Source organism: Echiichthys vipera (genome assembly GCF_963691815.1).
Source record: "Echiichthys vipera genome assembly, chromosome: 16".
NCBI lineage: Eukaryota > Metazoa > Chordata > Actinopteri > Perciformes > Trachinidae > Echiichthys > Echiichthys vipera.
Genome location: NC_139841.1, coordinates 9,627,350 through 9,645,544, shown reverse-complemented (window position 1 = coordinate 9,645,544; position 18,195 = coordinate 9,627,350). Strand labels below are relative to the sequence as shown.

Sequence of the window (18,195 nt, the reverse complement as noted above, 5' to 3'; positions counted from 1 at the left end):
AGTACTAGGTTAATGTATGTTTGTGAATTAATGGAACAGTTGTAGTGAGCTAAAACGTGTAGCAGAATGCAAGTTTTATTAATATTATTATTATTATTATTAGTAGTAGTAGTAGTAGTAGTAGTAGTAGTAGTAGTAGTAGTAGTAGTAGTAGTATTATTACAGCGGGGATGTTTTTTAGTCTGATGTTACTTTTGAAAGCTAAATGTATGTATGAAGGGTGGGTGTAGTAACCTGTAGCTTCAGCCCACACCTCAGTCTGTAGATAATCGTCTCTGTGGTGTTTGGGTTGTGCTGTTTTCTACTTTGTACCTTGTTTGAGGTTTATTCTTGGCCTTGGAAACAGCGGGTGACAAAACAATCTCACCTCAAGGTTCATTTAGTGAGCCAACATGGACAAGAACTCCTTTAAGAGCTCAGAGAAATGGAAACATCTACACTTCCATGACAACTGGACAAACTCCACCCGCTGAGGAAGATCGTTAGATACAATCGAAAACTCCAGAACAGCTACTAAATAGATTGTCCAACTCTGCATATTGCTGTTTGTTTTAATTTCTTAATTGTTACAGACTGTAATAAATTCAAATTTCAATGTATCTATTATGAGGCTGAGAAGCAGCATGTTAAAAGGTGCAGACTGATGTATTGTTTTTAGTTTGCATGTAATGTCACTATTATATTTTCATTATTACCTTTTTGTAATAAAAAGAGAGAGAAGACAAACATGTGGGTGGATTATAACTTTGTAAACACGATGAAATGTGGGTTTCCATTGAAGCAGTTTGAAGGGAAACCAGTAAACTCACTTGATGACTCCGTCCTCCATATAGAGGTCCGCACAGAAGGACTGGTCATCGTTCACGATCTTCCCTCCTTTGATCAGGAGACGGTCACTCTGGAAAACAATAAAGATGATTAGTCGCTGCACAACTACATTTAATTAAACACTACATTAAATATTTCATCGGGAAAAGCTCATGTAAAACCGTGGGAATCAGACGCTGCAGAACACGTAAAGGCTGGTTCTGGGGTTTTATAGACACCTATAAAAATACGCTTATAAGGGCGAGTATCCGATTTGGCTCGATTGGATGCTGGATTAAGTGCATTTGATGAAAGAAATTTTATGAAATGTCACATAAAAGAGTGGACTGGCACTCGCAACAAAAAATAAATAAGCCAAACCTGCCGAAATTACACAGCAGACTGTGCTTGGCCTTTTTAGGATGCATTCTGATAAGGAACACATGGCTGTGCAATGTCTTTCAACTGATACTGGCTTTCTTCATCTCCACACACACACAAAGATAGCCACACACACGCTCTTAATAATAATCTAACCCATGGATGGAGGAGGAAACAGGCAAGAGGGAACAGAGAGCTGTGATGTTTGGATCAGCACCAGGTTTCTGTTTTAAAAACAGCAGTGTTCATAATGTGAGGGAGGGTTAGAGAAAGAGAGATTGATGGGAAAAAAGATGCATGACAAAAAAGATGGAGGAGAGGGAAAGGGAGGAAAGGAGTCCTGAGGTGGGATCAAGCATCAACCTCCAGAGTTGAGAAATGAAGACAACACTGAAGCGCCAAAAAATGTAGTTTCATCAATGCCCACTTGAGGCTGGCTCCAAAAGCAAGTCAATCATCATAGACTTCCATTTGAAAATGGAGAAACTTTACAGCAGAGATAAACATGCTTACAACCTGGTACAAAGAACAGTTTTGGTCTCTAAAGCTAATTTCCCTGTTAATGAGGGGGGGATTTTGTTTTTTATTTATACAACTCACATTTAAATGATATTAAGGCTTAAAGTTCTGCATAATTAAGGACGTGCCACTTTGAGTGACAGGTTGGTGCCATCACTGGTTGCTAGCATAGCCTGTAGGCCTCATCCTGCCCTCCTCAGCTCCACCCGCGCTCTACCTCTTTTCCCATTTTTGGACAGGAGCAGGCAGAGTCAGGCACTGTCAAGATGGCAGCCGGGAGCCGCCTACACTGAGCTTCATTTTGGTTCTCCAGAAACCTATGGGTGATGTCACAGAGACTCTGTCCTTGTTTTATCGCGTCTATGGGAGGGCTCTAGGGAGGAGGAACGTTCTGTCAGTGTGATTTTTTTAAATGTATTAAGTGATTTGTGAGTACAATGCAAAAGAGGTCAAATTGAAACGAAACAACAGCTTTTAAACTAAGAAACACACAAAAAAGTGGTTTAGCATGGTCCAAGGATGAACCTACTAGAATTTGGAGCGGATCTGAATCATGGGGCGGATATACAAATTATGTTTCCCTTTTGTTAACATTGCGAGATAGGGCCTTTGTGCTGCATTCATGTGGTGACGGAATAATCAGGAAAATGAGTTCCTCGCTGGGAAAATTCACACAGCATAAACGTTGTGAGATGGAGAAGGCCTTGGTCTGCACTCTCCGTGTGCACTTTTACTTTTATTTGTTTTGGGTGCTTTTTACTTGTGACATTGTGTGTGCGATATTTTCTCTGTCTTTGGAAAGCAGTTTGTAAGCAGCATCTCTGAGTGAGTTAGCAAGTGTGTGTGACAAAAACTGTTTTGTAACCTGGATGACCATCTAGAACAAACTGTCATTGGTGGTAGGGAGCCGTAAACAAATGTTAGGTTTAGAGAAAATGTTCACAAAAGTGTTAGTGACTGCAGCAGTTTGGTCAGGCACTTCTTCAGTACAGCAGCAGTAAGTGTTCATCACGGCTCCTCTTTCTGAATTCCAGCTCTTCTTGAACAACAAACTGAGGGATACAGTATTCACTGTTGCAACAACGAAGACAAGAGCCCGCCTTCAGACACACCCCTCTGTTCTCCTCATGTGTTCGAGCTGTCACAGCAACCGACACGAGAGAACCAATCGTGGTAAAGACTGTGTAATCAATCATCCATGCCTGCTGCTTTGCCACTTGTCTCTGTGCGGGAGAGGGAAGGGGGCTTAGGGGAGTCTGCCACCTCCACACACTCCCACCCTGAGCCTCTCACCCACCCCCATCCCTCCCTTCGAGTCACCCCGTCGGCTTCTCTGTCCAAAAAGGGAGTGGCAGCTCTGGTCACAAGGACTCCAGCATCCCCGGCTAACAAAGGCTGCTCTGTCTTTGCCGCTGCCTCTCGCCGCAGCCCGACTAGCAGCTCTGGCCCCAAACACAACTGCTGCTGCTCTGCAAACGCTCTCAGTCAGAGCCCCGCCCTGCATCTGAATCGGCACACACACCACACAGCTGAGCACTTCAGAACCCAGCTTTGTCAAACGGTACATAATGTTTTTTGTTTCATTGTCTTTATCTTTCAGGACTCCTAATCCGACTGTTCAGAGAGCTCAAACTAATTTCGTCTTTGCATGTACAACCAGGAGCAGGTGGACTTTGGTTTTTGGTATTCAAACGCCGCTTTTTCCAGTTTTAAGTGTTTGCATTATTTTTTTTTTCTTTAAATCATTGCACTTCAGGGTTTCGTCTTAATGATTCAGATAATCAATTAATCATCAAGTATCAAGCAAAAATGTCAAACATTCTCTAGTTCAGGCTTCTCAAATGTGAGCATTAGCTGTGTCTCTGCTTCATATTACTGCTCTTGAATATCTTTGAATTTTGAACTGTTGATCAGACACAGGAAGAAGTTGGACAATGTCATTTTGCACTCTAGGAAACTGTGACGTCCAAAAAAGAACTGAGAGATTATAAATAATAAATTAATTTAATAATGTTTCTTAGTTTCAAAAGTAATCAGTAACCCACTGATTCAGGTTTCATCGGAAACATTGTCAAACTCTTGACGGATGCAGCAGAAGCAGATGTATTGTCTTTTTTATTACATATTCTTCTTCCTTGTAGAAATCTAGGGCTACATTACCCACAATGCAACGTGACAGTTCAGTCAGAGATTTGGGTGAGGTTTGCTAGTAGAGGCTAATGTAGCCTTGAGTCGTGATAGCCTATAGCAGAGATGAGGCGCAGGCTACAGAAGTCAAACCAAACCAATGCTGACCTAAGTGACATCACTTGAGGCAATTTGTCAGACTTCACTCTGCGCCCTCTGGAGCCACAAAAGGCTTCAAACCACTTCTTCACATATGCAGCTGTACTCCCCTACACCTGGGACCAGACTTTTGATTGGTCCAAATTGGTCTATTTGATGCTTTGAAGCCATGAACTATGGATTAAAAATTGATGTGGAAAGGCCATGTCCATGTCCATCCAAAGCTTCCGTTTTTATTATTTTTAAAACAAAAAACAAGATATATGATAGGAACCTGTTCATGTTCAAATGTTGTCAAGTTGGACTTTAATGCAGTTATTTGTTTTAAAGTGCATCTTATCAAACACATGGATGACGTGTGTCATAAAGCCATCTCATGCTGGCAGCCATGCACTCGTGGCTTTTCAATGAGGGAGGAAGACAAATGCAAACACATGCAGTACACAATCTTACAGGACTCACACTTGAGGACTTCAGCTGACTGCAGCAGTTTTGGAAAATGCTTTGCAGTTGTCATCTGAAAGGCGTGGCGATGATCTGACAGGGCTGATGGAACTAATGCAAATAGATAATGCGGTAATGTTCGATCTATGCGGAGCAGACTGCTCTGGCGGGGCGACTGGCCTCGCTCCAGCCCAACGCTGGCCTGCTTTCATCCCAACAACTGCTCTGAAATATGCCGTTACATCATGTGTCTCATCATGACCGTCATCATCACATCACTTTGGCCAAAAGACTTTGATCTCGAGTCAATGCTCGCATTTCACACAGACACAAAGCTGAGCGAGCCAAGATTGAATCAGAAATCAGAAACAATTAGTTCTGGGGTTGGTCTGTGTGGTAGAGGCAGATGGTTTGAAAAGCTCTCACTAAAAACAGTGTTTTTGTCTTAAAGGGTTCAGTTTTTTGTCTCCAGCTGCAGAACACTTAAAATATGGTAAAATTAGCAGAACAATCGCTTGCCCTAAATCCAGACTGCATAATCCCCTGATTGTTTCGGAGCTCACAGGGGTTGGAGAGAGTGTCTGATTGTACTGGCTCAGAGCCAAACATGACAGTGACCTTTCCTCCATGGGAACCTCTCAGAGCTTCACAAACAGGAAGCGAACAAAGCTCAATGGGCTCACTGTTGCTGAACTGCCTTGGTTATATTCCACGTAACCCTGCTAATGTAAATGTCATACCAGCACATATCCATCCAGCATTAATTAAGTAACAACTGCTTTGAAGCTAACTGTACAATGTTCCAGCATTCATTGATTACTTTGTTTGAGGCAATAACTTTCTTTAACCCCACATCCTTTCTTTAACCCCACATCCAAAGACATGCGGGGTGGAAATAAAGCAGAATTAATTTGTTTTATGGAGGAACAATAAAAAAGAAATTGTGCTCCCATGATAGAAAGGTTAGCCTGATTCATCTGGACCCATGAAACAGATGGATCACTAAAACCAAAATTAGACTTTCCACATCCGCATGTTTGCGAAAGACAGGTTCATTCAATGTCATCAACCGCCACCGCGTGCAACCCAAAAAAGTGACCGCGCAGACTTGTCCGCAGCTGTGCATGTGTGAAACTGATAGCATAAACAGTACTACTGCGCTGCGTGGTGTTCGCAGCTGTCCGTGTACACATCTGATTGGGAATATAATCGGGGCTTGACAGCTTAACAAAAAAGTGTTCTTCTCTAATTCATCAACAAAGCAGGACAGCCTTGTGTCTACACATGCATTTCATTTTGATAATGTCATTTTAAAAAATTAAATTTAGCTGGTTTTATTGCTTACTCCATGCTTGGTGGTTGGTTTAAAGGAAGGTTAGGAGCAAAAATTGAAGAATCACTGCTGTAATCCTTAAAACTGCAATGATGTGTTTTTAGCCACTTGGGGGCAGCACAATGAGCTCTTAATACCACTTGTTATCACCTAAGGAAGTTCCTCGATGAAGCTTTTGACTTCATTTTTGTACAGTGGCAGGAAGCCCATCTCTACTGTCTGTGTGTAAAACCAAAACAACGATCTCAAAGACGCTAAAAGTCTCTGTAGAATGAGGGGAGCTGCTGATTCAGGTGATCAATCTGTGGGCTCTTCGTTCAGAGTGACCCCTTTCACATTACACATAGTCATGACCCTTTATTAATATTAAAATACATATTATAGCAGCTTTAAACAAATACGTTATGGAAGTTATTGTAATGCTAAAGGCTGCTGTGTAACTTATAAACAGACTACTGATGATGGACTCTGGGAATATTGATTACTTCTCTATTACAGCCGTCAGATCAATCTGTTGTACCATATGACTCCTGTAAGCTATGATCATTAAACACATGTTTTGTAAAAACAAAGCCACACAGGTGAAAACTAAAACACTCAACAGAGGGAAAAAAGGACGAAATGCATTTGGGCGCTATGAAACTGTCTGCCAGTTTCAGACGTAGCCCGGCAACGTGGCGTGTTGTTGTCCAAATGGAAAATATCCTGGGAACATTTGTGAAGTCAGGTGGTGAACGCTGCCAGGTCAGACATTCAGCACTATGATTTATGTGTGTCCTGGATTATTCAAAAACCAGCCTGCTCCCAAAATCATCTCTGTACGTGTTCAGACAACTGCTGTTACAACACAGGTTCACTATGGATTGTTTTGTTTTTTTATTTAAAACAGAACACTTGCTCTTTCAAAATAACCATCTAAACAGGAAACGTCTTATTCCCTTATGGATAAATGTGAAACTTAACACCTTAGTTTGCAAAATACAGCACGAGATACTGGATACAGCAATAATTCTGGAGAGAAAAATAAATGAGTGTGTTTATTAAACTGATATTGGCAGATTTTGATAGATACAGTACGACCTGTGTGTTCACATCACCAGGGAAACCCATAGTTATATATTAAAGGCTTCACATGATGAAATAAAATTATACTGTAACTTAAATTCACTTTTGATTGGGAACTTTACTGAAAGCTCCAGAATTATACTTATTTATTGGTTCATACTTGTATTTTGGGTTTCTACTAGACCATGTTTTGCTTTAATTTTGTTTAAAAAATAGCCCATTATCTTTCTCTGAATATACCTGTATTCATCTTCTGTCTCTTTAAGCCCCTCCTCCTGAAAAAGCCCAGTCAGTCTGCTCTGATTGGTCAGCATTTCTAGATCTTCTGCATCTGCGCTCACAGCGTCTCTGCACCACCTTTGCATCCGGGACATGACTTTGACAGCACAGTTTTAAAGGCTAAGGTTTTGTGCCTTGCTGTGTGCATTCTCTGTGGATTAAACGTTTTGATACTTTCACAGTATTTATATAGTACCGCAGCAAAAGATCACTTTTTACAATATGGGACCTTTATTTTTTCTGAATTCCGTCTTTGCCTGTTAAAACTTTATTTATTTATCATTTATTTATTTCGCCTATGTCAGTTAGATCAATTATCATCATCATTATCTTAGTTTCAATCATACAATTCACATGTCCGAAAGGGAAAGTGGGAGAAGCAAAAGCTTGTCCCACCCCCGTTACCACAGAATACATTATCTTCATCAAACTATTTTTCTTATGACATTTGTCATAACATGTTTCAACAGCAGGTAGTAATCAGAGCTGCAGTCTAGTCAAAATCTAGACTTAAAATCTCTTTGACTGAAAAATATACTTAAATAAACTCTTTGACTACAATTTTTTTTTGTAATATTCTTTTTCACCTTTTCCTCCCACAGTCCAAAGACATGCAGGTGTTAGGTTAATTGACTCTAAATTGCCCCTAAGTGTGAATGTGGGTGTGAATGGTTGTCTGTCTCTGTTCGTCTCTATGAGCCCTGTGATAGACTGGCGTCCTGCCCAGGGTGTACCCCGCCTCACGCCCGATGTCAGTGGGATCGGCTCCAGCCCCCCTGCAACCCCGACAGGGACAAGAGGTTGAAGATGGATGGATGAATGATGACGTTAAATCCTCATTTTAACTACGGAACCCCCCCAACTATCTCTCTGACAATACAAATTCACTTGAATGAATTCTCTCTTTGACTTAAAAAAAACACATCAATTCTCCCATTCACTTTGAAAATCCCCCTCACTGACCTCTCTCTGTAGTTTATTGAGGACATAACGCAGCTGGAGGCACCAGGATCCTGTTACAGATTTTACTCCACAGTATTCTCCTTTGTTAAGGTGCTGTTTAATAAAGAAATAAATATGTTCACTTTCTGTACACACACACACACACACACACACACACACACACACACACACACACACACACACACACACACACACACACACACACACACACAGACACACACACGCACACACACTGCGTATTCTTTCTCCTGACTTTATGAATGGAGGAATTCAGAATCATATTGAGCGTGAAAAAACAAGGCTGAGCCGGTGGCTGGGTGATTTAGAGAGCAGCATACTGCGTGTGTGCAGACAGTGCCCCGGGCTCCTGTGCAGCACAGTGAGATAACAGCATCAACAGACTGAGGCATCCGCTACGAATACTACACACACACACTGAGCTGCCACCTGGGACAACTACTGTACTACAGGTATACTAGAGTGCCTAATGATCCCACCTTCGCTCAGGATTGTAGTCACAGAGACTTTAATCCAGGACAGTCTTATTATAGCCTCTGTCTATTTTTACCTTCCTTTAACATGGACGTGAGAGCTTTACTTGACTTTACTAAAACATTAGCTTTGTTTTGTACTTTGTATTTAAATCCTTAAATGTCAAGAAGACACAGTGCTCTTGTCCGGGGCAAAACATTTTTGACGCTGGTGCTGAAATGATGAGCCCAACTGACAACAATCTTTCCATCCTGTAGGTTATTTATCAAGCAAAAAATGCACTATTTTTTATCTGTTGATTATTTCTGATTTATGTATTAGTTATTTAGTTTTTGAAGTGTCAGCAAATAGTGAAAAAAATTCCTGTCACATGTTTCCATAGTCCAATGTGCCAAATTCAAATCACTTATTATCTCACACCAACAGCCTAAACCCTAGAGATATTTAATATACCTGAGAAAAAACAGCACATCTGAGAAGGTTATAGGTCCCATATTGAAAAGTCACACTTTCTGAATACAGGCTGTGTATTTCTCTGTGGATTGAGCGTTTTGATATTGCCACATTATTTATATAGCACCCCTGCCATATATATATGTACATGTAGAGAGTACTGCTACAGTGTTGTGAGCACTGAGAGCGCAGCAAGAAAGACTGGGCTTTCTCAGGAGGGGGTCTTAAAGAGACAGACAGAGTGAATACAGGTATATTCAGACAAAAAAAAAAAGAAAATATGTTTTTAGAAAGCATGTACTGTATGTGTAAACATATTCTGGTAGAAACCCAAAACTAAAATATGAACCTGAAGATGAACAAGATACAGTTTGTCCCCTTTAAATAATTTCTCAATGATCAAAATTGTTGGAACTCAAACTGAATATATCTCATATAACTCAAACTGAATTTCAGATGAAAAAAAAGCCATTTGAAGATGTTGCAATGGACTCTGGGGACTAAGTCTTAATGACGAATCTGAAAAAATACCACCTCATACTTCACTCTACATTCACTTCTATGGCACACCTTTTAACTCGTCTCTGGTTTAACTGCATGCATCTGAGATTTAGAGAAGAGGCAGAAGCTCCAAACCCAGGTGGTGAACTTGTGGAGGTTCATTCATATTTGATGAGATCTGTCTTAAGTAGGTCTCTGCCTGGGCAGCTGACCCGACTCCATCTGTCCAAAGACAAACACCAGTCGGCTCTGCTGTTATACACTCCACCGCTAACGACCGGGGAGGGATGGGTGAACCCTTCAGACTCAACATTATGATCTAAACTCTTAATGTGATTATCTTATTATGCAGAAAGGAAATCCTTTGTCACTGCTGCAGCTTTGATTGAATTTAACCTCAGTCATTCATTTCCTCTCTGGCTTCTGTTTGGTTTAATAAGGTCGTCCACTCTTCACACTTGTTCAGTAAAGAGGCCCGGCGGTTACAGTCTGGTTCTGACCCAGGACCAGCTGGAAAAATCGTATCACCAAAGTCAATAAGAGACTCTCCCGTTCGACAACTTCCAACTCACGCAACACATTTATCACGCAAATATATTTTAGATTCTGTTCCTGACCCTATTTTCTTTCATGCACTGTTCAAGAATAGGCAGTCGATCCATTTAGGTGTGACTTAATCACTGTAGGGACTACAACTCCTGCTAATCCTCTGATCTCTCCACCAACCGGCTGCTGCGTCTCAAGCACTCTCAAGAAGAGTCCAGGGGGAACTGGATTCACCTGAGAGGCGGCCTGTTTTCACTAGAGACACCATGATATTAACACAGTCCAGAACGTGTTTCAAATTATTATTATTATTGTTGCATCATTAATGACTTCTTTTAACATCATTTGTCTTTAAAAGCAATCAATACATCCAATAAATTCAAGCTTAAATGAAGCTAAAGGGGGGAATTTTCTCTTCCTGATTAGTTTTCTGCACAGGAAATGAGCCTTTTTTTCATTCATTTAGACAAATCCCAGTTTGTGTTTCAGCATCTCTTCTCCTAGCAGTGTGCATAGTAGAGCTGCATTCCCAAAATGCTTGATCTGTCTGACTTAAAAACAAGAGTTCCAAAACCAAAGATATTCAAATCACGGTGCTTTAAAATTGAGGAAACATGACTTTCAACACATTTAAATAGCAAAAAATAAATATTTGGATTACTTGCTTGGACAAACAAACAAGCACACAAAAAAGTGCTTTGTGTATAAATATGGGCTCTATATGTATATTTACAGTTATATATATGTGTATGTAGATGTTTTTTATGTTTATATGTACGCCTATAAATTACATTATATTACTTTATTATATGATATGTATTATAGTGTATAAAATGTATTATTGTATCGCATTACTAACACTGATTAGCTCGGGGCAGTACGGTGAAGGCATTAAAACGCTTTTTTAACCACTAATACTGCTCAAAATAACACCAAACCTCTGCAGTAGCATGAGAAGAGTCCTTACACATAAAACAAAGCATCAACAACGTAGTTAGTGAACCCAGAGTTTATTAAAAGACTGTTTTAAAAGATTAACCTACTGGCCCTGGTACCAGCTCCTCTCATAGTAAAGTCAATTCAAGTCGATTAGCAAAGTCAATCCAAAAGGAAGGAGCCCATTGATGCTTCGTTTTATATGTGGGGACTCTTCTCATGCTACTGCAGAGGTTTGGTGTTATTTTGAGTAGTATTGGTGGTTAAAAAAACGTTTTAATGCCTTCACCTGACTGCCCTGACCTAATCAATGTTCGTCCCATTTGACTGTTAGCGACTGTCCAGGGCATCTCCGTTAATAGTTGTTACATGAAAAAAAAAATGTCTCAATTGGCTTAATTGATGAGTGTACTTGCTGAAAAAGACCCTGGGATGATTTTACGACAGAATTTCCCTTTAAGGCTATAGCTTAGGTGCCACCCTGAGCACCTCACCCCTTGGCCTATTAAATAATGAGTATAAACTCCAAATGTTTCATCTAGTAATGCACCTCCATCTGCACAAAGCATCACATGTGCATTCAGAGCCCAGAATAAGACACACAGATCTCCTCATCTGGCCTTTGTTCTGCATCATCAGAGCCATCTTTGGCACTTTAACCCAATTATTTCACTTCACCAACATCAGCATGGAGAGACAGCGGCCTCCTTCCTGTTCAGCTCTGCCTGCATGCATCTCCCCTGCCTTACACAGCTGAGAGAGAGAAACATGGAAGGAAATAGGACCCACCGTCCCCTCCCTTCCCCCGGCTCCCCTCCCTTCCCCTCCCTATTCTCTACTTTCCATTGAGCCACCACCACCATCCCTGCAGCTCCGCTATGGATTCAGGGAAATAACATGCACTTAAATGCTTCTTCACCTCTACATATATCATTAAAAAGACAGTTTTACTAAAATGAAAGGAGGGCTTGGGGGGAAAAAAATCCAGCCGGGTACTGAGTGTTATACAGCGGACGCAGGGGAGCGTTTGCCCCACCAGTTGGTGTGCATTGACACCGGCAACCAGACACACCGTGTAACAAAGACCACCGGCGTGAAATCTCCACTGTCATGCATTAGCACGAAGAGAGATCGAGACTGAGAGTGGATCTGCAGCAGAAATGATGCCTCTAACAGGTTAAATGGCTCCAGTTTTACCCGGAGATGAGCACTTGTCGCAAAGATGCTGTAAAAAGCACATTTTTCCGCCTCACCAACCACCCCATCAGCGGCCACGTTGATTTATCGATCCTGCCGTGCGGTCATTCTGCTGTGGAGCAGACTTCCCACAAAAAAAAAACCCGACGTGCATCTGCAAAATGCATCTCGGGACGCAAACTCGTGCATTCATTCCCCTCGGCTCCCAGCTCAGATTTGCAGCGGCGCATGCAGGAGGAGGCATGCCGCCCCGGTGACATCCTGCACCCACACCCGCAGGCCCACTACGTCCGAACGCCAGCCACCTAACTGCTCATATGCTCTACTACTTCAACTTAAAAGAGAAAGAAAGGAAAGAAAACCCCCCCGACACTCACTGTGATGCGGGGGATGTTCTTCTTGCCCTGGTATCCAGACATGTTCACCGGTGGTTCGTCTTCGCTCTGCGCCTTGGACCGCAATCAATGCGACGGGATGTTACGGAGTACCAGTGCTCGGCCGGTTGAAAACGAGGATGACGATGGTGATGAAGAGGAAGAAGCAGCTCGCAGCTGATCCTCCCGAGGCCACAAATGGAGCGAATCGAACTATCTCTCAACTCCGGATCGCGTCCTGGCAGCCTCCCCGGTCTCTCCACCGATGCACCAAAGCTTTCCTTCCCAGACGGAGTCAGACAAGAGGGGAGGGGAGGGACCACTCGCGAGCCTCTTCCCATGAAAGAACCCCACGGAGCATGCGCAGAGCCTCGCCCCGCTCCATTGACAGGAAAAGAGCCACTAATGCCATCAAATTGCTCTCCTTGGATTAGTGAAGGCAAGAGAGTGCACCAAGAGAGCGAAAGAAGAAAGAGCCAGCGGCCATCTTAACTGTTCAGAATCTGAACTTTGTTATTGTATTATAGAGTCAGTGAATTCAGTCACTTCACCTGCTCCCAGCTCCAAAGAACTTGTTCCAGCACTTTTCTTCAATCATTATATATTGGGGATTTGAGGGGCACATATTATATACATATTACTATTTTTTCTTATTTCCAGGTTCATAGTTATATTTTCGGTTTCTACTAGAACGTGTCAATGTTCTAAAAGGCATTATTTTTTATCATACTGTCTGTCGGAATATACCTACTGTCTGAAACACTCCGTTTTAGCGCCTGTCTCTTTAAGACCCCCTCCTGAAAAAGCCCTGTCAGCTCTGATTGGTCGGTGTCTCTGGGTCTTCTGTGCTCACAGTGTCTCTGCACCGTCATTGCAGCCGGGGCACGACTGTAGTAAGACTGCAGTTTTTGGCACTTTTGCATTGGCTTCATTTTTAGCATGAGAAGTCGCTGCTTGGTAGAGCAGAGTCATAAAGTCAATAAAGTGACTCAGTTATGTCACTTACAGAGTGACAGCATGTTTGCTTATATTGGACTATGACTGCAAAAACCATTTGGTGTACTGAATAAAGAAAGCTATTTTATTTTTACTTTATTTATTTGTAAGATGAAGAACGTATTGTAGTTCTTTTAAATAACCTGACTTTAATAACATTTTTAAAAGTCACATTCTCACTTTAAGAGCCTGTTTTTATAAATGCTGCACAGGTCTGTATTAGGCAAGGGATTGCTCAGCAATTATTTAAAATATAGAGCTTTACAGTCTGCTAGTGATGGAAGAAGATATATTACTTATAAAATAGCACTACCTCAGTGTTGTATTAAATAAATGTACAAAAGATTTTGCGTCACAATCGACTTAAAGTACCAAAAGTAAAATTGGCCCATTTCAGAATAATGTATTTTATTATTGGATCCAGAGATGCGCCGATTCGATACCCAGATCGGATATCGGCTCCAACATTGACTAATTAGCTGGATATCGGATGAATGATTCAGCATTCTAATCCAGTCACTTCTTTTTTATTAATCTCAAACACAGCAAGTTAACTAAGCCATTGTTTGTTGGGTTTCAGGCAGCAAATATATTTTATACATACATTTTTAAATGTCTGTTTCCAGTGCACTTTACATGAAAGTGTTTTGCGGCTAATGTACACTTTAGTATTTGTTAATAAATAATATTAAGTACATTTATATCTTTGTTAATTTGTTACCTTTTTTTAACAAGGCTAAATGTTTATGTCAAGCCTGATGCCTTCACTCACATGGACAGGTATACGGTTCATTCATTCAACAGTAGGATCAGATCTGTATCGGGTATAAGCCGATACGCTCAGCCCAGGTATCGGTATCGGATTGGATCACAAAAGAAATGGATCGGTGCATCTCAAATTGAATCATCATTTTTGACATATTAATGTATAAAGATGGTGATGACTTGAATTACTTAATAGAACTGCTTGTGAATTTCCCACAGGGATTATAAAGTCTCATTTTATATTAAGAATAACAATAGTATAATGTATTTGTTGATTATATTTGGTATTATTAATCTGAATCAACAAAGTAACTAATGTACCAAATAAATGATGTGGGGAGAAAAGTACAATATTTGTATGAATTAGCAGAATATGGATATACTCAAGTTAATTACAACTGTACATAAGTGCAGTACTTCAGTAAATGTGCTCCGTTACTTTCCACCACTGCAGTCTGATAAGGTGATCAAGCACAAGATGCTTTAAATCATCGCATCATCAGTTGTCTCTCTTAATATTACTATGCAGCAAATCAATTCATGTCGAATGTATATTCTTTTATCAGAGAAGAGCACGAGAAACTACTATAATAAGAGATTTACAAGAGAGGGTGTGGAAAGAGCCGATTGTGTGGCTAATGCTTCCAATCAATATGTAACATGAGGCTCACCGCCACTACACAAAGCTTTTAACAGCATCCTGAGTGCTTAAATATGAAGTAAAGGGAGCGCTGATGCCGTTAGTGCCACGGTTTATCACCCAACCGGTGAGTTTGACCAAGCAGCAGAAAAGTTGACAATTTTTCCTGCAAGTCATGCAGTCAGTCAGAGCTGCCTCTTCTCCGTCAGCTCCACACCCTCAATGCAGCTGTTAAAGAACTTAATGCACAAGCACAACAATGCAGCAGCCATGCATCGCAGCATGTGTGTGTGCGTGCCATTCAGAACCAGGTTAACCTTTGTGTGGGTCAACACTGAGTGAGCCGATGTTTTTCTCAAGGGCACTTATGGGCAGACACTTGAACACACTTGTATTATCAGCTGTAGTCTACTGTGCAGCATCAAAATCATCAACACTAATGTAAGCTCCAAACAGGAGCCACTCCCTCTGGCAGCTCTGCATGGTGGGCCCTCCATCTACTCAGTTACATCACACTGCTTTCTGGGAAATGTAGTCAGGGTAAGTTGTCTGGTATAGTCTATTAAGCTATATATTGTCTGTTAGCTTAAACAAACTCAACTGAGTGGCAGATGCTGTAATTGGAACACTTTTTGTGCAAATATCTGTATGTTGACAGAAATTAAAGATGGAGATAAAAAACATAGACATGGATTGAGAAAGAGAGGGACAAAAACACACAAAAGCATGCAAAGAATCAAGAAAATTACCATTTTATCGTCCAGATTCTGTAGAGCTTCTTTCCCTGTGCTCACCCTTATCTCCACCTTTCTCGGCTGGGATATGTCGGTCTGCCGGTCAATGACTCGCCCGTCACTCTTGCCCCTGCACGCCGAGAGCGCATCAAAGTCGAGCGTCTTGCTGTCCGTGGAGCCTTCCACCGGGCAGAACATGCCACAGAATTTCTGCCTCGGCCTGGCGGGGCTGTCAGAGCCCATGCTCTTGAAGAAGGCTGGTACTTCCCCGGTGGTCGACATGCCTTGCAGGCGGGGGGCTGTGAGGTTTCGGAGAGAGTAGCTGCACAGATGCTCAGAGTCTCAGCTGCTCGTATGTTTTTTTCTCAGCTCCGCACGCCCTGGACAGCCACCGCCTTTGCCGGTTTTCAAGCGCAGGTGGTCGCACTGTGACAAAAGATCTGTTCGGCTAATGCTGCATGGAAACACTCCCACTGTAGAGCGAGGAATGCACCGGACATCTACGTAATATTACAAACTAGCCTGTTTGGGAAAGATGTGCTCCTTGTCTATGATCCCCCTACAGATCAGCAAACAGTTTTGAATTGCTTACTCATGGATCTAAATTAGCTTCTAGCCTCCAGCCAATACCCAAGTGCGATTTGACGAGTCACAAGTGAGCATATGAGAGAGAGACCTACAGTCTAGCTATGCCAAATAAAAGATCCAATAAGCTAAGGAGGAGGATATTTCCCGATGAGGGATTACCTGTAGCCTGTGTGAACCCGTCCAGAGAGTGGCGGTGCCAGGAGCGCACCAGATCTGTCTGTCCGGAAGTGATCGCTTCTTTCTTGTCCACAGTAAAGACTTGTTCTATAAAGGGTCTAATCCACCAGGGTACAGGGAGCTACCTAAACAGCTGTGTAATGTAATAAGTGAAGCATGCTATACACATGGGTCTGTGTGTCCCAGAAGGGCGTTCTCTGACAAGTTTAGGGTCAAGAAGTGATCAGCACCATGGAGAGTTCCCCAAAGTCACACCCAGTCCAACATTGAAGGGCGCTGTCCCTTCAGCACCACACGTTTAGATGTGTCAGCAGTCATGTAGCACACATGTGGTAAAGGACAGGTATAGAAAGTGCTGGATCATAAAGAGATTGCACCTAGTATGTGAGCGATGGAACAGAACAGTGTGCGACATGGCGAGTGACCCGCTTTCAAAAAAGAATAGTATCTTTGAGTTAGAGAGAATTAAAGAGGGATTATTTTTAGGTCCATATTTGTATGTTTGGGTTTGTACTAGAACATGTTTACATGCTTTAATGTCTAGAAAACACACTATTTTTCTCATACTGTCCGTCTGAATATACCTGTATCCATCCTCTGTGTGATGTCTTCTCGGAATGGTCAGTGTTTTCTGGGTCTTCCTAATTTGCGCTCTCTGTGTCTCTGCACCATCATTGCAGCCGGGGTATGACTTTAAGGGCACAGTATCAGCACTCTCTACTTATGTGTGATGTATTTGTGACATCACAGCTGTACAGAAGTCCTGAGGGCTGCTTTAAATGCGTAGTCTCTGAAAACGGACTTTGTGGATTTCTCCGAGGATTGCGCATTCTGTTACTTTCACAGCACCTGCTTTACAATAACATGGAAATACCACGTTTTATAATAAGGGACCTTTAAACCAAGATATGTAACAGTAACTTGGTGTGTAGGTGAAGCTTATTAGCATCATCTGTGTTTGAGCTTGGAGATGAAAGAAAAAAACAGAAAGTCTGCATTTAAAATTGTTTTAACGACAAACATACTAGGCACGGGCAGTCAAATTACATGATGCTATGGGCTGATTATGGGAAATGTAGGATGCAGTGTTTTTGGAGTTTGGCCCATATAGGGACTAAAAACATGATATCTCAGCTTCTATTTCAACCATTCCTTGTTTTATCGTCTCTTGTCAGTCCTGACTTCATGGCTGGAGTGCCCCCTTTAGAAGTCAAATATCTAGGTATCAGGTGAAATAATTTGCCTGCAAACCTCCGTTGCAAAAGGCCTCTTCTCCTGGAGAAGAATATACTATTCCTATAGTACTAGGGCCACGACTGCCCACCAGTTCACCATTAAATACTCAGTTTAATTTCCACCCTACTTACAGAGTTTTACGACTGATAGCACCACCACTGAAAACAATTCATTCCTCAGTAAAGGCCACAGTCATCCTTATATTGATTGTTACCCCTAAAATCCTGCATAGACTGCTCAGGCTTTGCAAACTGGCCACTTCAGACTGTCTTCCCCCATACAGCAAGGTTACAATTAATGTAATGCATTTTACTCTGCCTGTCTCGCTCACTACACTACTGTATACATCTGCAACAACTTAGTGAACCACACTGCAGTGACAGTATACAAAATACCGAATGTATTCAATATGTACAGTGAGTTATGTCAGTAACAAGTGTCTAACTTATGTAACTCTATCACTTTTTACTGACTTGAAAATGT

At 41.7% G+C, this 18,195-nt stretch overlaps 1 protein-coding gene across 1 annotated transcript in view; it reads right to left on the bottom strand.

The window, feature by feature from the left end:
* The window catches only part of dpysl2b (dihydropyrimidinase like 2b), a 33,438-nt gene extending 20,603 nt beyond the window's left edge, over positions 1-12,835 (bottom strand). Inside the window, exons 1-2 of the mRNA XM_083930458.1 lie at positions 12,580-12,835; positions 810-898 (exon numbers count right to left, since the gene is read on the bottom strand). Coding sequence (XP_083786584.1) covers positions 810-898; positions 12,580-12,621 — 131 coding nt within the window. The 5' untranslated portion in view covers positions 12,622-12,835. The remainder of the gene's footprint in view (positions 1-809; positions 899-12,579) is intronic.
* Positions 12,836-18,195: the final 5,360 nt, after the last annotated feature.